At 46.8% G+C, this 25,832-nt stretch overlaps 1 protein-coding gene across 1 annotated transcript in view; it reads left to right on the top strand.

The window, feature by feature from the left end:
* b4galt2 (UDP-Gal:betaGlcNAc beta 1,4- galactosyltransferase, polypeptide 2) overlaps window positions 1-25,832 on the top strand; it is a 58,175-nt gene that overhangs the window by 8,800 nt on the left and 23,543 nt on the right. The window contains exon 3 of the mRNA XM_062482144.1: window positions 15,847-16,082. Coding sequence (XP_062338128.1) covers window positions 15,847-16,082 — 236 coding nt within the window. The remainder of the gene's footprint in view (window positions 1-15,846; window positions 16,083-25,832) is intronic.

Here is a 25,832-nt window from a genome sequence, read left to right as displayed (position 1 = left end):
TAGGAACGGATTTAATGTCAGCTCTCTCCATTGTAATATTTCATCCAAACAAACAAACAAACACCACTCTCTTCAAAAGCAAGCTGTACTGTAACTACGACTTGAACACAAACCACAATCCACTCTTTAGAAAAGATTTATAAAAGTCAGATCGGAGCTTCCGTTTCGGACTCCAGCCAGATAGACTGGGATGTTCAAACAAAAACAGAGGAACTGGGGAAGCCCTTACAGTACTTAATGTACCTTTTATTATGAATCCCCTTCGTCAGCTGAACAGGGGTCTCTAATTAGCTTGCGTGTCATTGTAAAGGCCTAGCCTGTTCATTATGAACCCGCTGAAACACCATTTGATATGCCTGCAAGCAGCACACCCCTGCCACCCATATCCAGCTAATGAGTTTTAAGTCAAGCTCATGAGGGATTTGGGGAGAAGCTCTCTCTCTCTCTCTCTCTCTCTCTCTCTCTCTCTCTCTCTCTCTCTCTCTCTCTCTCTCTCTCTCTCTCTCTCTCTCTCTCTCTCTCTCTGTGTCTCCTGACCCTTCACCACACACACACACACACACACACATAAACACAAACACACACTCCGAGCCTTCTCCTTTCCAGACATTGAGGTTACCATGTTTAGTCTGAGTTTGCAGTTAGTTATTTCTGAAGGCCACATCAGCACTTAGCTTGTACTGCTACTTCCATCCAACACAGACAACACACAAACACACACACACTCCTGCTAGAGTTTGTTGATGGACTATCTCTAAGCCTGTTACAAATCCCTGGCTTTACAAGATCCATAATTGCATTGTAACGCAGCGTGGACAGCAGAGTTAGCGTTAGGCTTTGTTATCTAATGGTATGTTGATCCAGACGCAACCAACTTCTGTTTACCTCAGCATCTGGGCATGCTCACATCATCATCACTGTCCTTCACACCACAGAGCTGGGGTCAGCCTTAAAGGGACAGTTCACTCAAAGTTGATCAGAGGGGGTTAGACCCCAGATATGGACTGATTCATAGGCGAAGAGAGATGTTTTTTGTCTGTGTTGTACCCATGCGGGAAAGCCTAAATGGAACTAAACAAAAAGAAATGAAAAGGGGAAAAAATGATGTACGATTTTGTGATCTTGTCTGAAACTGTCCCTCTAGGTCTCTTACCACGGCTGTTTGTCTGGTCTAAATGGAGATGTTTATGTCCTACTCAGTCAGCTCCAGATTGTGTGACAAGGACGGATGCCATGGCAGAGTTATTAGGTTCTGGCGGTGGTAGACAGGGGAAGTATGTGGTGCCAGGACTCAGACATGCTGTCTCTCTGTGTGTGATACTCCAGTTCTGTGTTAGTCTAGTCAAAGGATCTAACACGCTGACATTCATAAATGATCCTCGCTGCAATGTGATGAGCGGCATTATGGGGATTGGTCCTTTTGATAGTTTGTCGGCAAGGTGGTGGCATCTCTAGCTGAGATGAAGGATGTTGGAATCATTCTCTCTCTTTTCACTCTCTTTCTCTGTGTTGCTGTCGGCCTCTCTTTCTCACTCTCTGCTTCTGTCTCTTTCGGTTTCTCTGCTTCTGTCTCTCTCTCCCTCTGTCTCTCTCTCTGTTTCTCTCTGTCTCTCTCTTTTGCCCCCTCCCCCTCTCTTTCGTTTCCCTACCTCCGTCTCTCTCACTCCAGTGATAAAGTAGGTGCCTGGAGTGATGATAAACTTAAGAGACTGATATTGAGCATGTGTGTGTGTGTGTTTATAGTCACAGGTGCGGATAGAGGGTGTGGATGGAGGGATGGAGGCGAGGGGGGCCACAGGGATTTGCTTTGGCCTGGGACACAGTCCAGCCTCCTGGCCTTCAGCCCCCATCCTCCAGACCAGCTGACAGGTGCTGCTTGTGTGCATCCTCTACGGCTTTCCTTGTCAAGGCTTGAGGTGTGTGGTGTGTGAGTGTGTGTGTGCACACTCTTGTGTGTATTACGTGCGGATGTGTATCGTTTTTTTTTTGCGTACGTGTGTTAGCGTATGTGCTTGGAATTAATGTTGGCCGGAAAGCTGTCAGTGCACCTCCAGTGTCTACTTCTTAACAAAACAAATTAAGAAATCCCCACAGCAAGTCTCACTTTCCTGTGAAGAGAAAACAAGTCAGCATATCTTTGTTTTTCACCACAGGGTATCCTAATAAATTATCCCCTGCCTTAGCTCAATGGGTTGTTGTCTGTCACTCACAAACAGGGTGCTGTATGCTAAGACTTCTTGGGTAAAAATTGTAATGGTCTCCTACCTCACACCTGTTTGTTGACAGCCAGGAAGTGGAACCTGCTGTCGGCTACTAACTGTTAATGCAGTTCTTATTTATGCCTCTGTATTTGTGCAAAAAACAGGAAGGAAATAGCCAATCACAAGCGTGAGGTGAGGTGACTGGCAGCTCGACCTATCAGGGGAGACATGTGTCATTGGTGAGGATTGCTGAGGAAGTGGATAGTGTAAGACTGGTTTTGTAATGCACTGCAGTCAGGAAGGTTGCTGTCTCACAATCTTCTCTCAGCTTTTCATATTACTGTGTGCAGTGCAATCAGTAGATTGAGCTTTTTGTCATAACCTATTAATACTTATCATCATTAGCCTACCGAATAAGCATTTAATTCATAATTATTCAATCTAATGAATTGGTTTCGAGTCCAAAACTATTTAGATTATCATGCATTAATTTATGCTAATTTGAGATTTAAGTGATTAGGCGAGTCTAGAATATTGTATACACACCATAGACTAGTTGGGCTGAATATTCCTTCAGAATTCTTACCATGTTGGCTAGTCTTGACCCCATCAGTGACCAAGGCCGTGTGGTCACTAGCTAAGTGACTGGGAGCTAAAAGTCTTGAGTTCCTTCAAGCTGCAGGAGAACATTCTCTTTAGTTATTCATCCTCCACACTCTCCTCCACGTCTACTCCGACTGTCTTATTCAGATTTTTCTCTGTTAATGTCTCGCTGTGTTTAACTACAGCTGGCCATGTCATCCCCACGACAAAAGGGGTACCTGGACCAGGGTGTCCTCTATTGCACAGAGGGAAATCGCCAACTCTACTCAGTATATAGGCCTACTTTGCATTCTATCTACTGGCAATCACATTTTACTGCATCATGGCTTTTGTGAGATACAAGTGTTTACCAGCCACAATATGTTTAGTTGTGTTTGGTTACGGGATCTCAAAGCAAGGCAGGGCTGTGTCAGCTGAGCTGTGCGAGGTAAATCAGCAGGGATAGGTGCATCCCTCCTCTGACATTACAGTAGTCAAGATAAATGGTCACTGAACAGAAGCAGTTTATTACCTTCACATTTTGTGGTGGCTTCAATAACACAACTGTCTGCCTTTTATATTGACTAAGAGTCGCAATTATCCCGTTGAGAAAACCACCGTGACCCTGAGCACGACAGCGGAAAGCTCCGGGCTCCGTAATGGGAGCCTTAACAGCGTTTTAAACCAGACAGAGGCTTCCTGCGCCTGACTGGATCACTCACAGGACCCGTGTTGCTGGGACAAACCCGGAGCCCTGCTCCCCAGATCCTCAGCACCATCGCAGATGTATTCTTCCTCGATATTTAATGGGGCAGCAATATTACAATTGTCACATCAGGTCGACATCTGGCGAAGGCTAGTGGAAACGTAATCAATAAAATGAAGGGCTCTCTGTGTGTGTGTGTGTGTGTGTGTGTGTTTTTTTTTTTGGGGGGGGGTGAACGTCTGTGTGTGTGTGTGTGTGTGTGTGTGTGTGTGTGTGTGTGTGTGTGTGTGTGTGTGTGTGTGTGTGTGTGTGTCATAGAGAGGATAGAAAATTGCCTCTTTGTTCTTGTGCTCGTCTCACAGCCAGAGGGACATTAAGACATGGCTGCTTCTAACGAGATGAACAGCTCGCTCTCCAAATGATAAACGACAAAACACTGCCTTGATATTGTCATCTGTAAGGAGACAGAAGTCTCTCTCTCTGTCTCTTTCTGTTTCTCTGTATCTACCTCTTTCTCTCTGTATCGCTCTCTATCTCTCTATCTCTCTCTCTCTCTCTCTCTCACAACAAGCAGCGACAGGAGAGAGACGAGCCAGTGGTGGATTGGCTCAAGCAGTGAACAAGGCTAGGTTAATGATTCATATACTCATCCTCAGCCCTGTTTCCCTCTCCCTACTGTTTGAACTAAGACAGAATACCTTGAAATATATTGACAGCTGCCATCAATAATAGGCTTGGCTGTATAGGGATTTTTAGTGTGTGAGGAACATTTAAAGAGATTGAATGCTTACAGACACCCCTATCATGTAATTTCATAGACCTGCTAATTCAATTACTGACCCTTAGTGGGTTGGTGGTGTATAGAAACTCCTAGGATCTTGGGGTATCGCTACACATGATGGTAATGGTCCACTTGCAGAAACAACCTCAAACGATCAACCTTTAAATGTAGGCTATTCACTTTGTCAATCTTAACCACGACCAGTTTAATTGAGACTGAAGGAAAACATAATTCTTTCTTTTATAAGATAAAATATATTCTTGTATATGAAACCCTAGTTGCTTTGTGCTCGACTGTCACACGATTAGACAGACCACAGAGTTGCATTTTGAGAGCTTGTTATTCATACTGGTAAGTACACATTATTTGTAGCAACAATAGTCTGTCAGTCATGAAAATGCTCTGCTATATAGTGTCCCCTCGCTAGAGAAATGCCAGAGGATATTTTTTGACAGGTGACAACACTCTGGAAACGTCTCATTTACACCCTTAAACTGACAGCTGTCTGATTAGGCAGGTTTTAACGATCAAACGAGCTACCAAGGTTGTCGTAGGGGGGAAAAAGCTTCCAGAAGTCAAAACAAACCATCAGACCAATCCTGTCATATCACATTAAAACACCCGGTCCCTCTTGTCAATTTTTGTCAGTAAGAGATAGTGGATGTGGCTAGCAGAAACACACATCATTTATGATTGTCAGTCATGTTTTGGGGGATATTTTTTGCAATGGAAATGTATAATTCTTCTTTGCCCATGTAAACATTTGCATTTAATTTGCACAAAAAATATTTGGCTGAAGATCGATGGTAAATGAGATTTGCCATATAACAGTCTTATAAATATTGTAATTACTGCCGCGCTGGACTATCATAAACCCAAGATCGACACAAAGAAAACTGTAAACTGTAGTAGCCTTTGCCATATATTTATTTCAGCATTAGTCATGCTATGCTTATCCATAATATATGGTTAGCTGTCTTCACCCACAATCCCACCAAACATCAATAGTTAACAGTTATCCCTTGGCATTACAATGATTTTCCATCCAATTTCAATTTAATTACACATGTGTGAGAAAGAGAGAGAGAGAGCTTGGAACTATGGAAGTGTTTGCTGATAAATGCCATCGGACATCATATCAGAAGGATTACTGCATTGAGAGATTTAATAAGGGATTAGTTAAACGGATTACTGGTGTAGTCGCCTCTCTGATGGATGAGGACTTGGGCCGAAAGTTTTCAGGGCCCTGCAGTGTACCACTGTAAATGCCCCATCCCCAGACTATTGCCCCCCATCCTCCCCTCAGCCCCCCTCTTCCCCCAGTGTCTCTACCCCCCCACCCCCACCCTGCCCTCCCCCTGACAGATTGTATTTGGATCACAGGAACCCACGCTGGACGGCTTCGACAGGAACAGTCATCGTCATCATTACGCCCCCTCCGGCCGATAGCACGGCAATAGGGGGGGGGGGGGGGGGGGGAAGGTGTTACAAGGAGAGGGGGAGATGGAACAGAAGGAATCTAGAAAAGCGTGGGTGAGGGTTGAGTAATGGGCAGGAGGAGGAGGATGGATGAAGAGGAGGAGGAGGATGAGTAGGAGGGAAGAGATGTAGGGCGAGGAGGAGGGGAATGAAGGCTCTATTGAGGGAGAGGCAGACTGCAGACTGCACTTGCGTGCTGAGGGTGAAATAGTGTGTTCCTACCAACCACATTCACCCTCTGACTGACTGCATGTCCGTAAATGAGACTAGGCACCCTTTAAGGAAACAGCATAGCAGCATTTAGAGGAGGTCATATGGAGCAATAGGGATAAGCATGAGTGGACAGACTGTGTCCTGAAGCTATTAACAGTACAGTAGGCAACAGTATCCAAAGATTAGGCAATAAAGAATTAAAATGTTCTGTTTGCACATGTCCAGCACAGGGTATCCATGATATTGAGTAATGCACGGACAGCCGTATGTATTGGACATAGTTCCAATGTTGACAGCAAACCTTCCTAAGCTAACCTAAAAAAAAACAATTTGAAGCCCTCAGAAGGGCACTCTCAATTACTGTACTGTCAGGGGCTGAATGCAGCTGACAATCACTGCTGGGAGAAAGAATCCATTAAATTTACAGAGCCTTCCACTTACACACCAGAAGTCCGTAAGGTTTAAAACAGAAGTCTTTAATTTACCGACTTCAGTCATCAGCGGAGACACACCTGAGGCAGTGACCTCTTCACCTTCTGACTGCCTCAGATGTCACAGTCCCAATTACATTCCAACCCACGCCTATTACTACTGACATCGGCCTCTTTGTTGGAACTGTAGTTGAAAGGTGTGTGGCCCTGGTTTCACCCTGAAATACAGAGGTTGTGTTTATTTTCCATGAGCTTTGACCTCGGTTTGGCCAGATTGTGTTAATTTTATCAGCTGGGCAAAAAATGACAGTGAGGTTTAATCTTTCAGTCAAGTTATTTGAATGTTTACTTGTCAATATTAAGCTTTGAGAGTTGCTCCAAGGACTCTGGCACTGCCAGAGTGGGCTTTCCCCACTCTTGTCTATATTTAGCTTTGATCTACTGAACAACCAGAACACTCCACCTGCCAGCATTTATTGGCCTCCCTGTCAGCCATCTTGCCCTGACAGCAGTGTGTTGGTATGAACTGTGAATGAACTAAGCTAAGGTAAACATGGCAGCCGTTGCTAGCTAGCTAGCTAGCCAAACAACTACACAGATGCAAATGTAGATTCACCCCAACTGCCCAACTGTGCCTTTTGAGCTGTGTTAATCCATTGTAAACCAGCAATGTTAGCAACAGATAATCACTGACAGTTGCTTGACAGTTGCTTTTGACATCTGACAGACTTTTGAATCTGAAATTAGTCCTTAATATGTTTGACAGATGGGGTTGAGGTTTAATTGTTGTTTTTACGTAATCTGAAACAGAATTCTGGGATGCAATCCGTAGAGCATTCATTTGATAAGACTTAATTGCTTAAAAACATGCAACACTTGATTAGCGTCAAAGACGCTTTTTCACAGTACAACAGTTGTTCAGTTACACGTACATTTATTCTCTGCTCATTTGATGTTAGATTAGAAATGTAGTCATTCTGTAAAATAGATGTGTTTGTAACACTTTGTATTTTGTTGATGATGTGTTAATTGAATGTTTTAACACTGGAACACATAGGCCTATAAGTAGACATTTGATGTAGCTAGCCTAGGTTCAGTAAGAAAGAGTTGAAACTCTAAAGCTAACTAGCCTTGCCTAATCTAGCAGTAGATGTACATGTGTGTTGCCAGGATTTGTTCATTTCAGACCCAGCTGACTAGCTTTAAAGCCAGTCTGCTTGATTCTTGATTACCTTGATTCTAAGTGTCTAGTGAAAGACATCCACCATCCACCACAGTCATAAATCAACCAGCTGTCTGGACCAATGTGATGATGATGAAGCAAGTCTTGAGAAGGTTGGACAAGTGGAATGCTGAACAACCCAATGTGTCAGGAACGCAGGAGTAATTGCTAGCAACCTTTTCTCTGCTGCAGAAGCGAAATATTTCCAACTGGCTAACGTGTGCGGGAAACAGAGTATTAATGGACGTTAGAAGTGAGCCCAGTTCCCCTGCTTGTGTGCAGCCTTCAGTAAGGCAGTTGGCTGATGTATTACTATGGTATCTGTATCTAGGTCAGTGCTTAGTACAGTACCCCAGTAGCAGACGCTTCTGAATCGATCTCACTCACACAATTCCCTCAGCGACTAGGCCTTCACTTTAGTGAACATTAACATACTTGCTCCGTCAGTAGGTGGTACGATCTTACCATACGTACTGTAAGGTGGTTTGGGCTGCTGGATTTTTGGGGGGGGAATGGGGTCCCTTGTGCCAGTGCAAGAGATAGAAAGCCATCCTTGAGTGGAGGGTTTGTGTGACTCAATAACGAGGGCGAAGGAGACACGTAAGGTGCGAGGTAAGGTGTGGTGTGAGATTGAACTCAAACCTACAATCCAACCTACAGTCTTGTGGACATCAACTGCCTTGTTTTTAGCACGACTCAGCAAAAACCCACTTCATCTCACCCGGTTCTCTTCTGTATGCCAGCGCAGGCTTCTTGGATCCATCTCCCGTATAGCTGGACGGTACGGAACAGGACCAAAGGTCTGGTTTTGGGGCCTGGAGTCAAGCTATTTTCTGGTACAGACCTTCTGCTCACTTATCCATCCAGCTGGCAGGGGTGTGTAAGGAAGGCAGGCTGACTGCTTCCCTGCCTGCCTTCTCGGCCACGGCCACAGGCCTGCCTGTTTGGCTGGATGGTATGGACCTGGTCCAAAGAAAGACCCAAACCTTCTGTCCTCTGCCCCAATTAGACATCGAGGCATTGGGTTTCACACTGCCAATAGGACACAGCCTAGCTGGTTGCATTGTATCTTGGAAGAGCAAGCTGATTCTGTGTTGTGTATGCTACGGATAATTGTCCTTCCTGCTGATAGCTGGTGGAATCAGATAACGTGGTGCAAGTTAACCATCTCTGGGAATCTGGACTTGGGCAACTCTCTGCCTCAGAACATGGACAGGTCATCATTGTAAATGAGAATTGGTTCTTAATTGATTTTACCTGGATAAATAAAGGTCAAATAAAAAATAAAATGAAACAGGGAAAAATGTCAAATGTACTTTTACTTACAGCTCTGTTCAGTATTCTCTCTCTCGCACATTGAACTATAGACCTAACTGTATAGGAGGGAGGAAGAACATCGAACTATTGCCCTTGCAGTAGTGTAGTCTATTTCCCCTTGGCTAGTGTAGGGAAACATTCTTTCAATACTTCCCATAAGTTATGTAAATCATACATCCATTTGTTCATTGATCAGTCCATGTGCTGTATTTCTGTCCTCCATTTGTCCATCCATTCATTTTTTTCCCCATCCATCTAGCCTATCTATCTTCAACTTGTGGTACTTCATCATAGAGTTGAGGTTTTTTCCTGCCGGTCACTTCTATCAAACACAGTGGTCTACCTGGGACCGCTCTTATTTGTGATGTCAGACCATTTGTCTTTTCAGGGATTCAACCTCTAACGGTTAAAGGAGCCTTTGATGGTGGAGAGAGACCGTTTGACAGCCAGCTAAACAAGGATGAATTAGTTTCTGTTTTGTCTCAATGGAGCTGGCGGATCAAGAGCTAGATCTGGTTACCTAGAGAGCTGGAGAGGAGCTCCCCTCCTTTTTCCTGTTTCTCTGTTCCTCTCTTTCTATCTCTCCCTCCTTCACTTGTTCTCTCTCTCGCTCTTTCCTCTCAACTCCTCTCCCTCTTTCCGTAGCTCCACATGAAAGAGCATGTTGACTGGACTGGAGAGAGAGGGCAGCTGGCCGATTGAAACAAAAGAAGCCTTCTATCCTCTCTCCGTCTCTCTTTCAGCTGTCTCTTTGAGAGGCTGGGCCCCGGCCTGTTTGGTAATCCAACCTGCCACTCTGCCTATGGAGCTGATGGAGTCCGGTTGCCCCTGGTTTCAGCCTGCACAAATGCAAAAACTCCATTAAAGAGGAATCACAGCCAATCAGATCTAACGTCCGAGGTTCAGGTTCTTTCCCAGAATGCACCTGGCCGAGAGGCCTCCCTCCGGACGTTGTTTTTTGTCACCATTCTCATACACGTTTGAGTTTCGTGGAACATAGAGAATCAGTGTACTTTCAAGACCATTGAGCAATGCTAAATCCCTATCCTGCTAATTCGGCCATTGTTATTTGGGCAGGGCTTGAAACTAACCACGGGACGCCGTTAATATCGAGCCCTGTATTTTGGGGCTGTAGAGTTGTAAAAGAAAGTCGTCCCCCCAAGGTCTGCATGTGTGAGACCTTTTCAGTTCTCGTTATTGCAGATACACATCTTTATAGCCTGGACTGAAATCCCAGGAATAGGAGCAGGACTAACAGTATTAGTGTGTGTGTGTGTGCACAAACAGCCAACCCATATCAGACATTAGGCCTAAGGACCTTTTGTGGTGCTGCTCCTCCTCCTCCTCCCTTTAAATGTGAGTAAATGACATTAGTTTGATGCCTATCAACCAATAGCTGAATCAGTGGTTCTTTCCGGATGCATTCATAGACAACAGTCTCATCTCTCCTGGCATAAGAGATATATTTTTCGGTAGATGCTCAAAGACATTATCTTGTTCCAAGGCCTAATGATAGCTAGTTACCTTATTTATCACAACCATGTGAAAAGGGCTGCCTGTGTACTTATCAAATGGATATAGACTACTCTTCTGATCTGAAGCAGATAGGCTACTCAACCCCAATGGAGAATCGAATACAAAATATTATTGCTAAAGTATGCTTGAGTACAATCACGCTTAAATTAAAGTTGAAAATAAGCACGTGAATATACAACATCTGTGCACACTGTCAATTGTTTAGAAAACGATTGATATAAAAAATATATATTAAGCTCTTGTTCCTGACATTGAAATTTGATTTAATACTCTTTTTCTGTTTGGGTATCCACCTATTGAATGGGCCAGCGGAGTGCCATTTTTTATATCTGATAGCAACCAGTACTAGCAGTAGCTATGGTGACAACTCCTCTCACCTCTACTGCCGAGCTGGTGTCTCCTTTTCTCACCACTTTAAAAAAAAAAATCTCCCATCCTCTCCTCTCTCCTCCTCTCCCTTCCACCTCTTCTCTCCTCTTTTCTCCTCTCCACCGCCCTGTGCTGTCCTGATTCCTGACACAGTGCCTCTTGTCCTCTGCCTGTTAGCTGGGCTCTCAGCCAGGGGTAAGGAGATCCACCAGGGGTTCGATCGGTTCTCATGAGTCACCCCCCCCACAACCCACACCTCAGCCTGACTGCTCTGCGCAGCCCCTCTGGATCACTTACAAGAACACTGTTCAGCTACTCTACCTTGTGAGTTTGTTTCCAAACTCTACGCCTTTGAAATACGTTCCAAAGGGGATACATGTCTGAATAGTCTGAATACTTTTATGCACAGCTCTGAGTTATAAATGGCTGCCTAATGGGAGCTTGAAGGAAAGGAGTTTACGAGTACCGTGGAAGAGAAAAGAGACAGAGAGGAAAGTACTGTTGAACTTAGTTTACTGACTTTCCTTCATGGAGTTTGAGTCCTGGTCATGGTCATGGCCCTGAGGCAAATTTTGGCAGATAGTTCTCAGCTAATACATCAATATTTTTTATTATTTAGTTTTTTTGTTTGTTTTTTCACCCAGCAATCCAGCCTTTCATCCAGCCAGCTAGCATGGTGTTGTCCCGGGCACCATGTGTGCTACCAGGCGGTGTCCTGGTATAGCTCTTCCTCAGGGACAGACATTGCAGTGCTAAACCGCTCTAGAGTCACTGGTCTCTGGTCAGTCTGGTTCAGCTTGTAGCCCAGTTCATCTGGTTAGGACATGAGCAGGGTAATTGTGGACCACGGACACAGACACCCAGAGGCTGAAGGATATTAGAACAGCCTCAAGGCAAGTTGCCGTCTGCACCCTGACCGTTCTGTCGCCGGCGGCGGAGGGCTGCGGGCGCTGCCCTGAGGTTAGTGCCAGATTGTGTGTTATTATTAGCGGATAGTTGGTCCCTTAGGCCACGACTCTGCCAGCGCCACCGTGTCACCGGGTCACAGTTCAGCTGTCCATCCGGTCTCGCCAGCCAAAACAACACATTCATCACAGCCTCCCTCTCTTTCTCTGTCTGTCCTCCCCTCATTTTCTCAGCTATTCATCCGCTCAGTCCCCTCTCTGTCTCTCTCTCTCTTGCCCCTCTCTCTGTGTCTTTTCTAGGGTGCAGTATTGTGTTACCTTTGTCCTCCATCTGCTTCACGCAACATTTTCTCTCCTCCCTCTGATCCCTCTATCCTGTTCTCCCCTCTCTACAGCCATTCTGTCTCATAATGCACCACATAGCAGTAGTCACACACGCACAGAAGCAGACACACACACATACAGCAGCACACACAGCTACAGCAGACATACACATGAACACACGCACACAACTATCTTACTAGGCTAGTATCAGCTTTCTGTCCAGACAAGTGCGTATGGACATTATTCTGGATGGGATGCAGTTTCCGTTGGGAAGTTTGTACCTGGACGATGGATTTTACAGTCTTTGTCCCTGTCTTTGGCCTTGTCCCTCTCTCTTTCCAGCCCTGTCCCTGTCTGACCCTGGCCTTGACCCTGGCCTTGGCCCAGGCCCTAGCCCTGGTCCTATCCATTCAACACCCTCCATGCCTCACTGGAGCACAGATGACTGGATTGAGCTTGAGTCTCGATCAGCTTAAGTTGGATTTCCAGATACTACTAATCTCTTTCTCTGCAGATCAGCATGCTTTCCCCAGATATGCGTGCACGTGCGCACATACACACACATTCAAGCATGTATACTCCCTCATTCACACACTCTCTCTCTGTCTCTGTCTCTGTATCTCTCTCTCTCTCTCTCTAAAGCTAAGCCTGCACAACCCTCAAAGGGCTTTCAATGAATATCATTGAGAAAAATACCTGCAGCAAGGCATACAACTCCCAGGGCCAGCAATAACTGTATTCAGACAGTACACCTGCCAGCTGTACCTTGGGAGTTGTAGTTTACCAAGTAAAAACAGAGTTATATTGCTTGGCTTTGTTATAGTTCCCCACAATAAGAACTTTCTTAGTGTGCACACTGGGACCCATTACACACTATGTACTGGGAGTGGGGAGTTGTCCCCCCCTCCTCTGAAGAGGAGGGGGGGACATGTAAGGAGAGGTGGAAGGTAGGAAGAGAGAGGAAGAGGGGATGGTTGGCATTTGGCACCATTTGCAGTAGCACTGGAGAGCTGGTACAGTATAGAACACCCCCACATTGCTGTGCCGCTGCTCATAACACAATCAGTGAAGAGAAAACCTGTTTTATGTCCAGTGCTGGAAAGCAATGCCAAGGGCAAGGCTTCCCCCAGTTCTGTGTTTTTATACTGGCCTCTTTCCCCTGATGTCTGTGTTTATATTATTATCTCCCAGTTTGTCCCTGCTGGAATCTGTAGCTGCGTAGCTCTCTCCTGCTCTATTTAAAGACACAGTAGTCACACTGCTTACTGCTAGCTTGCCTCCCCCTATCCCTGTCTACCTACCTGGTCTGGCTGTCTCTTTTCATGCCTGTCTGTCTACCTACCTGGCCTGGCTGGCTCTCTCCATGCATGTCTGTCTTACTGCCTGCCTGTCTGTTTGCCCGCTAGCCTTTATTACCAGATACCAGGACATTGAGTAGTTCAATAATGTCCGTATGTTCTTGTAAATCATTAAACTATGAATAAAGTGCAGAAGAATGAAACTCCATGAACATGTATAAAATATGAAAGGAAACATTAGGAGATGAAAAAGAAGAGACAAGCTCCCAGTCCAACCCACCCTCCCCCCATATCTCCATCCTTTTCTCCCCCCGCTATCCCTCTCTCCTTTACTCCCCCCATCCCTCTCTCCTTTTCTCCTCCCCCCCTCTCTCAAAGTGTTAATTAAAGGTCACCAGGTCCAATCTGCCTGTGTCACCTCAGTACTTCAAAGACACAGACGGGAAAAAAAGTGTGTGTGTGTTGTGGAGGAGGAGGGAAACAGGAGAACTGCTCGTGCCCTCAGGTGTCTGACTGCTGCATCTCATGAAGAAGTGGAAACAAGCGCTTTGCTTCCCCTCCACTCTGGACAATGGGCAATTAATGGCTGTGCATACGAAAACACAAAGAGGGCCACTGTGGAGAACAGAGACACACACAGAGAAGGAGAAAGAAGGATTTAGGAGAGAGTGAGAGAAACCAGTGAGAGAGAGAGAGGAGAGAGAGAGGAGAGAGAGAGAAGAGAGAGGAGAGAAAGAAGAGAGAGGAGAGAGAGAAGAGAGAGAGAAGAGAGGAGAGGGAGAGAGAGGGAGAGGAGAGGAAAGAGAGAAGAGAGAGGAGGAGAGAGAGAGAAGAGAGGGAGGGAGAGGGAGAGGAGAGGAGAGAGAGAAGAGAGAGGAGAGAAGAGAGAGGAGGAGAGAAGAGAGAGGAGAGGAGAGAGGAAAGGAGAGAGAGAGACAGGAGAGAAGAGAGATGGTAATAAGATGCAGGCATCTGAAAGCGTGCATTGTTCTGGACAGTATTGGAGGGAAACAGGAATAGAAGGAAGAATTTCGGAGAGGTAGAGGGATCTAGATGAACAAGCTCCCTCCTTACCTACCATAGAGCCTGACTGGAAGCTGTTACTGACCACATCCTGCCTTACAGCCACCTCACCGACAGGGTGTGTGTGTGTGTGTGCATGGGTGTGTATATGTTTGTGTCTTTTTGCATGCGGTGTGTGTGTGGACACTCATGCATATTTTAAATAACACCTAAGCCTATGCAAATTCAGTAGGCCTGAATAAACAGTATTCTCTCAGTGCTGCTCAATTACCAGCCACGGCTCCTCCTCTGTCTACTGATACCAGCTTTGGTTTGGTTCTTTATTGAAGTGTGTGTGTGTGTGTGTGTCAGTCTGTGAGTGTGTGTGTGTGTGTGTAGTACACACCCTCTGAGACCCTCAATAACTATGTGAAGTTCATCATCTTCCTCTCTCCTACTTTAAATCCATATTAATGAGAGATGAGGAGATGTCCTAGATAGTGTATACTATGCGGGGAAGATCATTTACAACCATGATCCGAACCACTTCCTCAACTCGCTACATCCCGTAATTATCTCTCCGTCCAAACTAAGACACACCACACACACACCACTCGCACACACAACCCCATCTCCAGTGTTCTCCTAAGTTATACCATCGTTAAAAGAGTTTGGGATCTCTCAGTAGGGTTAGAGGGCATTATTCATTTGACTTAATTGCATGACTTATGTAATGGAACAGTATGTGATGCATGTTGTTCAGCTACGTACAGTATGTGGTGGCTATAACACACTGGGCCAAGTGTTTTATTGTGTGTTTGGTCACGCCAGAGGTAATGGAAGGGGAAAGGCTATGAGGAGGATATGACGAACATGTTGTTTTCTATGCCCATGAGTCACATTACTTATGGAGAGTGTATGAACACATAATCCAATAGGTATGGATCGTGTTCATAACCAATGCAACATTGATTGCGCTCCCGCTGAACAAGTACCTCAACAATCACTGTATGATTGGATTACTTCATCCTGTGGAGGAGCCGAGTTGTTAGCACTCCCTCTAGTGGTAGAAAAAGAGACGCACGCGTGGCTGGCTGACCTGCTGACCACCTGGTTGGCAAGTATGTTAGCTAGCTGCATTTGGAGTCAGATGGCTTTAGTGATCGATAGGGTTTTGGGTTGTGGAGTGTCTTTGGATGGTCCCTAGCAACATTACTTTATATCATGTTGTTTGGTACTTTGTCATGTTGCTTGTGTTGTTTGTTGGTTCCGTGGGTTCAGCTGTGAACTGTCTAACCAGTGTGGATCACATCAAAAGCTCTGTTACCATAAACATTTGTTTACCTCTCTAGCCCGGCTATTTTAATGAAGGTAAACAGAAACGTAACTCTCCCCCCTTCTCCCCCCCCCCCTCTCTCTCTCTCTCTCTCTCTCTCTCTCTCTCTCTCTCTCTCTCTCTCTCTCTCGCCCCCTCCCGTAGTGGGTCGCCTGCTGATCGAGTTTGGCTCCCAGATGACCATGGAGCGCGTGCAGCGGGAGAACCCCAACGTGACGGAGGGGGGCCGCTACACGCCCCCGGACTGCCATCCCAAGTGGAAGGTGGCCATCATCATCCCCTTCAGGCACAGGGACAACCACCTCAAGTACTGGCTCCACTACCTGCACCCCATTCTGCGACGGCAGAAGATCCACTATGGCATCTACATCATCAACCAGGTATGTGTGGAGGAAGCTTAACCACTGGCTGGAGAGGGAGGGGGGCAGGGACTTGTGTCGGGTGGATGAATGGATGAATGGATGAATGGATGAATGGATGAGATTAGTGGTTGTATGGGGGGATGGATCAAAGAGGAAAAGGAGCTGCAGTTTTTTTGTCTCCCATGTCGATAAGCTGGGGCTATTTCCCCTGCTGTGATTAGGCTAAAGCTAAGCCTGCACAACCCTCAAAGGGCTTTCAATGAATATCATTGAGAAAAATACCTGCAGCAAGGCATACAACTCCCAGGGCCAGCAATAACTGTATTCAGACAGTACACCTGCCAGCTGTACCTTGGGAGTTGTAGTTTACCAAGTAAAAACAGAGTTATATTGCTTGGCTTTGTTATAGTTCCCCACAATAAGAACTTTCTTAGTGTGCACACTGGGACCCATTACACACTATGTACTGGGAGTGGGGAGTTGGTGGTGGTGGTGGTGGAGGTTGCAGGGTGAGGGCAGGCTCAGAGAGAGAGAGATGTGGAGAGAATGAGGGAGATGGGATTTTGATTCAGTTCAATCAACACTCAACTCGGCTCTCTCTCTCTCTCTCTCTCTCTCTCTCTCTCTCTCTCTCTCTCTCTCTCTCTCTCTCTCTCTCTCTCTCTCTCTCTCTCTCTCTCTCTCTCTCTCTCTCTCTCTCTCTCTCTCGTCTCCCTCTCTCCACCTACCTCTCCCTTTCTATCTCTTCCCCTATCACTGCCTGGTGGGAGTACAAGGGGGAACACTTTATCCATCATGTTCACCCAAGTGTTAAATGATTGGAAGTCGGAGCCTTTTAACACAGAGCTATGGGAGCTGTGTGAGATACCATGATCTTGCTGGTTTATTCATGCTAGCAGGCGATGGCTCCTCTGTTCTCGGGAGCCAGAACAGCAGTAGAAACAGCAGAAACACTCCTTCACAATCAGGACTCCCTCACAGACAGGTGCCCCTCCTGCCACAAACCAGCCTGTCAGTCGACCAGTCGGTCGGCGTCAAATTAATCCGCGGACGCTTTCAACCAAACCAGCGTGCAGGAGGGGAGTTGAACCTGAAAGCTATTCTTGTGCAGCCGAGCGCTGTACCGCTGAGCTGTATCTACGCCTGGGAATGCTATGTGATACTACCTCTCGTGTTCTCTACTCTACTCCTGTGTACTGGATTCGTAGATTAAACCTAAAGCTACTCCCCATTTGTGTTTCCTCCTTTCCTCTCAGTGCCCAGGCTGTCAGGAACACTGGCCAATGTTTGCTTGTCTGCCATGCTGCCCATGTTCACTGGAGGCCAGCCCAGATGCCGGCTCCACTCTGTACGAGGGAGGGAGGGAGGGAGGGAGAGAGGGAGAGAGAGAGGGAGAGAGGGAGGGAGAGAGGGAGAGAGGGAGGGAGAGAGGGAGAGAGGGAGAGAGGGAGAGAGGGAGGGAGGGAAATACAGAGAGAATTAGAGAGATGTTTACTGGCCTCTGCCCCTGCCTCGGGCCCCTAGCTCTGGCCCTTGCCCCCTGCCTTCTCATTCCTCTGTTCCTCATCTCCTCTGCTCCTGCTGTCTCCAGTTTCTCTCAGGAAAGTGGAGGATCAGGGAGGATTACTGGGTTTTTCTCGCTCGTGTTTGTGTGCAGGCTGGTGAAGGTCAGTCTGGGTCAGTGTGGGGCTCGAAGCAGCCAGGGGTTAGGGAGTTGCAAACAGCACTTCAGTGTGCCTTTGGAGGTGTCCTTTACACACACGTGCTGCCCGCTCTGCTACTCTGCCATTTGGCCAGCTCTCATACACACATACACACACACACACACACAATCTCTGAAGTCTTGGCTCAATTTCTATGATGAGTGCTAGCCTTTCTTCTCCACTCAGTGATGGACTTTAAATCTTCCAGTGGCAATGCATTACACTCTATCTTTGTCAGATGGAAGGAACTGTCATTGAAGGCAGTTTACAGCTGACGTCAATGCTGATGCATGTGAATATGTTGAAGGGGACTACATCGACCTGGACTCTCTCTCTCTCTCTCCGTCCTGTCTTTTTCCCTTCCTCCCCAAGTCCCCAGTGTGAGATGATGATACACAATCCACCGGCACAAGCTGAAGACGAGAGAAAAAAGTTACAAGTCGCTGTGCAATTGACCGAGGAATAGGATATTGATCTCATGTGATACAACTCTTTCTCTCGCCCCTCGCTCCTCTCCGTACTCTACCGTCCTCTTTATGAAACTCAGCCTCTCCTGCTGCTTCACGTAGCTGCTAGCAGCTTCTCTTTCTCTCTGTCTCGCTCTCTGGGGTCTTTTCCTCTCGTTTCAGACAGTACCGTGCACCCCTTTATGTCCCTGGTGCTGAGTGATGCTGAGATTGCGCTAGTGTGTGTTTTGTAATGACATTTTAATGGGGGGCATCAGAAACAAACTCCTCTCCTCCTCACTCCCGACTCAAAACAGCCTTTTATGTCTTAAAGCCAAAAAGCGAATGGAATTCTCTGTAATCTCTTTAAGGACACAAAGTGCCATTCTTAAACATTAAAATGTTTTTCATCCGGCATTCTGAAGAATGTTTTATGGATTCACCACACAGTACAGTTCCTTCTGAGCTCTGAGGCAGAATGTTTTGCTTTTCAAGCTGTGCCGCTTGTGCTGTGGACCTCCTGGGAGCCTGCCTTGCTTTGCCTTTCTCTGCCTGCACATGCAGGCCCTGTGTCATTTCCACAGCACTGACACATTCATGTCCAACCTGGCTAGAGGTGTCACTCACAGGCTGAGGTGATTCATTAACCCTCTCCTCCTCCAATCTCCCATGCTAATGTCATTTGGCTGCTCTGTTTTTCCCTCGGCAGCTGTTGTACCAGTAAAGGGATAAGTGCTTCCTACTGACAGAAAACAGAGAGAGAGAGCGAGTGAGAGAGTGAAAGTGGAGACAGATGGAGCTCAAGTCAGTGAAAGAAAGAGCATGAGCGAGAGAGCAACGGAGAGAAAGATAGAGAGACAACAGACAGAGATGGAGAAAGAAAGAAAGCTGGTGTCAGTGAAAGAGAGCGAGTGGGTATTTAGATATGGTTCTGTGTAAGCCAAGGCTGCCTCTCCCGAATAAAACCAACACGGTTACATTCTCCTCTCTATGAAAACAAGTCCTGGGATGAATCCCCTTCATCCAGCCTTCATGGATTCAACATGTCATAAATAAAGCATTCTACTGGAGCTACATGATGAGCTGTAATACTGATAACAGCAGAGTGTAATTCCAGGATTAAACATTGCATTCTTGGACTGCCTTTGTAGTTGTATATACTGCATAAGTATTTGTGTGCACGTGGGTATTTCATTTATTATCCTTATTAGCTTTCACCTCAGCAGTGCCTAATCTTCTTCATGTGTGAGTGCGTGTGCATGCTGTGTGTATCATCTCCAGAACAGTGAGCTACATGAGGCAGGGTGAGGGGTGAGGTGTCGGGGGGTGTATGTCAGTAGCAGGACTGAGGCTGAAGGATGCTCACGCACTCACAATCTCCTCCAGTCAGGTGCAGTCAGCTGAATGAAGCACAAACACCTCGCCGGTCTGCTGTCCCAGAAGCCACATGTAGCTCAATTACAAAGAGCCTGGAGCTAGCAACTGCAAGGTTCTCAGTCCAAACCTCAGCTGTACCCGTGGAAATAAATAAATGAACCGGATGGAAATTCTCCTTCAGACAGTTGCCAATTTACCCCCCCCCCCAGACCTTGAAACCTTGATAAGTTCTGTGAAAGGTCAGTCAGTAATCTGTCTATCTTTACCTTACTCTGGAGTGTGACCTTCAACACCAGATAATCCTGAGAGTCCACAAGCAGTCCTGCCTGGCTACGTGCTGCCTGCCTGGGCCAGGTTAGACGAGCCCACACCGGGGTGCGTGGAGGAGACGAGAGCATCAAACTCCATAATGAACCTGTGAGAAAAAGCCCTGCTGTCAATACACCTCGTCAGTTCTCAGGAAGAAATAATTCATAATATCGAACGGAGGCGAAAATATCAAGTTCTCTCTCAAGGACTCCGTCTGTGCACCTCTCTCCCCTCCCTCTTCTCACGGTCTGTGTCTCTCACTCTTTCTTTCACTCACACCCTCACTCTCTCTCTGTCTCTCTATGTCGGTGTTGATCCGAAGCCTCCTAAGCTCTTAGGATGTAGCGCCCGAGCCAAGAAAAGCAAAGACGCGTGTTTGAAATGTTCTTCATTTTCAACTTCTGTTTTCTGCATGTCCACACACTCCTGCCTGCCCTCTTCATGGGGTCCAGCTGGGCTCAGATCACAAAGAGAGGAAGATGAATTGGCCACAAAGATAGAGAGAGAGAGAGACTGAGAGATGGGAGAAAGGGAGATAGAGAGAGATAGAGACTGAGAGATGGGAGAAAGGGAGATAGAGAGAGAGAGACTGAGAGATGGGAGAGAGAGAGAGAGAGAGAGAGAGAGAGAGAGACTGAGAGATAAGAGAGAGAGAGAGAGAGATAGAGAAAGAGAGAGACTGAGAGATGGGAGAAAGAGAGATAGATAGACTCTGAGATGGGAGAAAGATAGACTGAGAGATGGGGAGAGAGAGAGATAGAGATGGGAGAAATAGAGAGAGAGACGATGGGAAAGAGAGAGATAAAGAAAGAGTTGGAGAAACCCAAACAGGACGTGCAGACCCATGCTCTCTCCAGCCTGTGTGAGCACGTGCGCTTGTCGTAGGAACCCCGGTGTATGAGTCACCTTGTGCATGTGCCCGTGAGAGCGGAGGACACACACCCACCGTCGTCACAGAGCACACTCCGGGAGCACACTCTGCCGGGTACCATCCTCCGCATAGACTGCATCACTGAATCTGACAATCTCCCCCTCGTGGACCTGGTGCAGTCAGCCTTGGCAGTGTGGTGTTATGGAGAGAGGGGGGTATGGCGAGGCCTATATGGCTCCTCCGCTACATGGGGGGCTCTCCGCCCGGTAGAGCGCGCATCCTGCAGATAACCCGACGGAATCTGACTCTGCAATTATAACAGAGTGGAGTGTAACCGAGCAGAGCGGAGGGGCTAATGGTCAGCACCACGTATACGCTCATTGCGTTGACCCCATCCTGCAGCTCCCTCCCCCCCCCCCCCCCCCCCCCCCTCAGGCTTTGGCTTAGATGACCCACACAGTCAGCAGTATCCAAGCTTCTGGATTCAGACGCGGCACGCAGCACTCATCCCTGACCATGTAATGGGCTGTCCTTCACAAAAGAAACCTCCCCGCCAGACAGACCGTCCTCCCTTCTTCTCCTCCCTCTCCTCACCCCTTCTCTCCTCCCCTCTCCCCTCACCAGTCAGGGTCGGCCGGGCAGACAGACAGAGGGATGGAGTCAGGGAGGGGTGGACAGGGATTGTTGGCCTTGGCCCGACACAGCCAGCCTTGCTAATCCATCATGTCCCAGCAGGAGAGGAGGGGGAGAGGAGGGGGGTTCTGACTTTCTCCTATCTTTACCTTAGTCATTGCTAGATACTCTCTGGGTGTGCTGTCTTGGGCTATGCTAGGCTGGGCTGGGGTTGGACCTAGGCTGGGCTGGGGTTGGACCTGGGCTGGGCTGGGATTGGACCTAGGCTGGGCTGGGGTTGGACCTGGGCTGGGCTGGGGTTGGACCTAGGCTGGGCTGGGGTTGGACCTGGGCTGGGCTGGGGTTGGACCTGGGCTTGGCTAGGCTGAGGTTGGACCTAGGCTGGGTTGGGCTGGGGTTGGACCTAGGCTGGGTTGGGCTGGGGTTGGACCTAGGCTGGGCTAGGCTGGGGTTGGACCTAGGCTGGGCTAGGCTGGGGTTGGACCTAGGCTGGGTTGGGCTGGGGTTGGACGTATGCTGGGCTGGGCTTGGACCTAGTCTGGGCTAGACCATACTGGGATGGGGATGGGCTGTGGTGCGGGTAGGCTAGATTTATCTGGGGATGGACAAAAATAGAATAACTCCAAACATAGGCAGAAGGTCTTAGTTGATCCTGTACTTTTTCAGGTTGTGATTTCTGTTGAGGTCGCTAGGTCAAACTTCATCCATCAGAGTGGATCATCGTGTGGAAACCCAGAGATGGTACTGCAAAAGGGAGAAAACAAATGCATGTATTTGTTATCTCTCCTACTTCCTATTTACATCGTTCCGGGCTAGACAGCCACAGTATGTTAATGATTTGATGTCCAACAGAGTATTTTTTGAAATTCTTCATTTGTAATCCTTTCAATATCTGGATTGAATGCCTAGGATTAAGGCCCAAAGTAGATGGGGGGGGGGGGGTGCTTTCTAAGACTAGCTGTGATCAGGGAAAATATAGAGCTTGTTTGGGGCTCAGATAGAGCTTGTTTGGGGCTTAGATTTGAACATTTTGAAATTTGTCTCACATATTCCTTTGCCTGCCATAACAATTCAAACATTTCCTAACAAAGTAGAGTATGTCTTTATTAATCCTTAGTCTATAAGTGAACCTTGTTATCTTTGTGATATATTGTCTCTAGTCATACTGTACATCTTTGGACCTGGGGGGGGACAGAGGTAAACATTTCTAATCCACTTTCTATTTATTGAAACAATGTTGTAATTCTGCTGTAACCCTGTCCGAACGTGACACCAAGGATTATACACACAATTACATAGTACACACACACACACAAACATAATCCCATTACTACAGCCAAGAGGTGAACGCTGAAAAATGTAAGGGACATTTTTTTATGTACTGCCTCATTCCATTTCCTTATTCATTTGAATAAAAAGGCCTCCATATTGGGGGTGTTGTCTAAACAGTGTGTGGAGAGGAGGAAGGTACTGGCCCAGACTTGGAAGCCTACAGTCGGATGGTGGAGCAGATTTACGGAAAGGTAGTAAAGATAGGAAGACAGCTTTATATACCGGTTCAACTGCTCCGTTTATTACAGTTCAAAGCTCTGTTTACTCCTGTTATCAATCCTGGGAGAAGCCCCCGGCTGTCCGCATAGATCCACACGTGTTACATGTCTGCTCCAGCTTCTCTTCTGACACTTGTGAATGGCCGTTATTTTGCCAACTTTGAAATATGGTCCACCAGTCGTTTTCTATACTGTCTGTCACGACAGACCAGCAAGCTAGGAGTGGCCGTGCTAGGTCACTCGGAGATGGGGAGGTTAAAGGTCACAGTGGGTTTTTTCACTATGCATAAATAAATAGCGTTCTTCTTTCTCACTTCCCCTGTCTCTCCCTCTTTATATTCCTCTCTCTCTCTGTTTATCTCTCTTTCTCTCACTTTAATGCATGACCTGTAAATAGGTGCAATCCATAGGTGAGGCTTCTGTGGAGCTTTAATTATAGTCTGAGCCAGCTCAGACAGATTAAATATAAAGGCTCCCTCAAGTAGAATAATTTTCCAAGGATTTTCTCCGATCATTATGCTGCCAGCACTCTGAGAAAGGTTGGGCAGTGCTCAAGTGATGAGAGTTCATAAATCAAGTGGACAAAATATCTGCCAAGCGTCTTCCATACAGGCCAAAGCATCAGCAGGACCCTGTTCAGGCCTTCAATATTTAAAGATGTTTTGAAAGAGAGGGATGGTGCTAGCCAGAAGCAGGTGGTATGCTGTACATCAGTGGTCTTGCCAGTTCTGTATGATATATAATAAAAAGCCCATGGTTACAGTATAGTATGTGCCAGAAAGACCGATTGGAGTTGAGTCCATGGAGGGCACAATGAAGAACCAGCTCTTTATCCGTGGGAACTGTACAAAATGCAAGGAACGTGATTCCAGTCATCACATAGGAAGTTCAGTAAAATATTATACAAAATGTTTGTCTTTTAGTTGTTTGGTGTAGTGTAAAAAGAGTCAAACCGAACCTTCAATCAGAAATGTTCCTGGGAAGCTACTGGGAGTGCATGGTGCCTCTACTCGACTACACCAGGGAGGCTTTATGAATTGTATGTTAATTTGTGGCAGATTAAGGCCTATAAGTATGAAGGGTAATTGAGAAGGGGGATGAGAAAGGGGGTTTGCCATTTCTAACAATCTTCACCACGTTTAAGCTTCTGTCTCGGAGAGCACCTGCTTAGTCCTCTTGGTCTTATCATTGAGGAGCTTTTGGAGAACGGCAAATGGGCAGGCCTTCCAGAAGGTTCTGATAAAGCTTCAGCCTCTGATGGCAACTGGCAGTTGGATTTAAATGAAAATACTCATCTAAAAAATACAAAACATTATATAACCATGTTAAACTGGGACAGGATAAGGTTTCTGTTCCGGGGAGAAAGTAGAGCAGGGTAGAGCTGGGAATGTGGACTGTTCACCAGAGAAAAACTGTGCATCGGATGTGTTTCCTTCAAGGGAAAAACATGTCAACAGAGAGATGCTGCTGCATATTGTCATGTCTTCAAAACAAACCCATCCTCTTCTGACAGAGCGGATTCCGCTTCAGTGGATACATTTGATTCTGACTTCTCTACTCTCCTGTGGTTTACTATCAGCCACTCCACCTCAGGTAATACGAGCTTTGTACTGTAACCCACCTCCTGGTGCAACCTATATTCCAAGTGAGGAAAACCAATGCTGTCTGGTTGACCTGAGCCAGTGGGGAGAGGCATACTGTGATCATCTCTCTGGATGTGGTGGAAGTATCACGCAGTGGCTGTGCCTCTGTGAATCTCAGATTAGGGAACCCCGCTCTGTTTCGGAGTTTGGAGCTTCGGGTCCCTTTAACGCACGCACGCACAAACAAACCCATGTTCTCCACTCCTCCCTTAACACACACACACACACACACACACTCCTCCCTAGTGTTGGTGTGAAACACAGCCTCTGTTTATTTGTTTTCAGAGTCAGGGTGATGGGTGCGTTGGACACAAGGAAGCATTCCACTGAACTCAGTCATGTGGAGGAGACTGCTTCAGAGGGCCAGCGGCCGACTGACAGGCAGGCAGAAGGACAGACAGGCTGCCAGGCAGCAACCACCGCTGTTAAAGCTGTGACAGTAAGCTGACTGGCCACATTGAAGATCTACTCTCCCCAGTGTCTCACCACTCCCAGCTTTCCTCTCAAAAGTTAACTCAAAACGATACTTCATGCCGAGGCTGGACTAGGGCTCAACAGTAACATCCTCAGCTCACACGCTCCTACTTCCTGGTGTCTGGGCCACAGCCTGTAATACTCCTTCTGGGACAGCTGAGGAAACTTTTTAAAATATATATATATTATTTTATTTTTTTTACTTGTAGTGAACTTCTATCCTTCTCATCCACAGTTGTGGAATACGACCCTGCACAGCCATGAATAAACAACAGCCTAAAATCCCCTCGTAGATCAAGAGCGCTATCGCTATGTTAGCAACGCTACGCCGCGCACCTAGTAGAATCCATGATTTATGTAGGCTCGCCCACTAAACGCCTTATCAGGGCTCTGCACCAGGTGATCTCCAGCTGTAGTCTGGGGTGTATTAATCATGGGGATGTCATGAGATCCTACAGGTCCTATGGAAGATGCTAATCGCTGCTACGACGGCAGGTATTTTAATTGGTTTTTGATTGATATTCAAATCCCAACCGCTTTGGTATTGTAGCGAGCTGATAGCTTGGGGCTCGCAAATCCCAAAATGCACTGCTTGACTAGCCTACGATTATTCTGTGAATCGTGTCCAATGTGGTAGATTCGCTGTGTCTTTGCAGGGGATAGCCCCTGTATTGACAGTAGAAGCAACATGCTTGTTATCAGTGAGTAGCCTACGTCCTTGTCGGAGAAGCACTGCCTTGTGTGACACTTGTGCCTTGTGCG

The sequence above is a fragment of the Osmerus eperlanus genome, chromosome 16 (assembly GCF_963692335.1).
Source record: "Osmerus eperlanus chromosome 16, fOsmEpe2.1, whole genome shotgun sequence".
In the NCBI taxonomy this organism is placed as follows: domain Eukaryota; kingdom Metazoa; phylum Chordata; class Actinopteri; order Osmeriformes; family Osmeridae; genus Osmerus; species Osmerus eperlanus.
The sequence above is the reverse complement of the archived record's forward strand: the minus strand, read 5'-3'. Positions and strand labels throughout refer to the sequence as shown.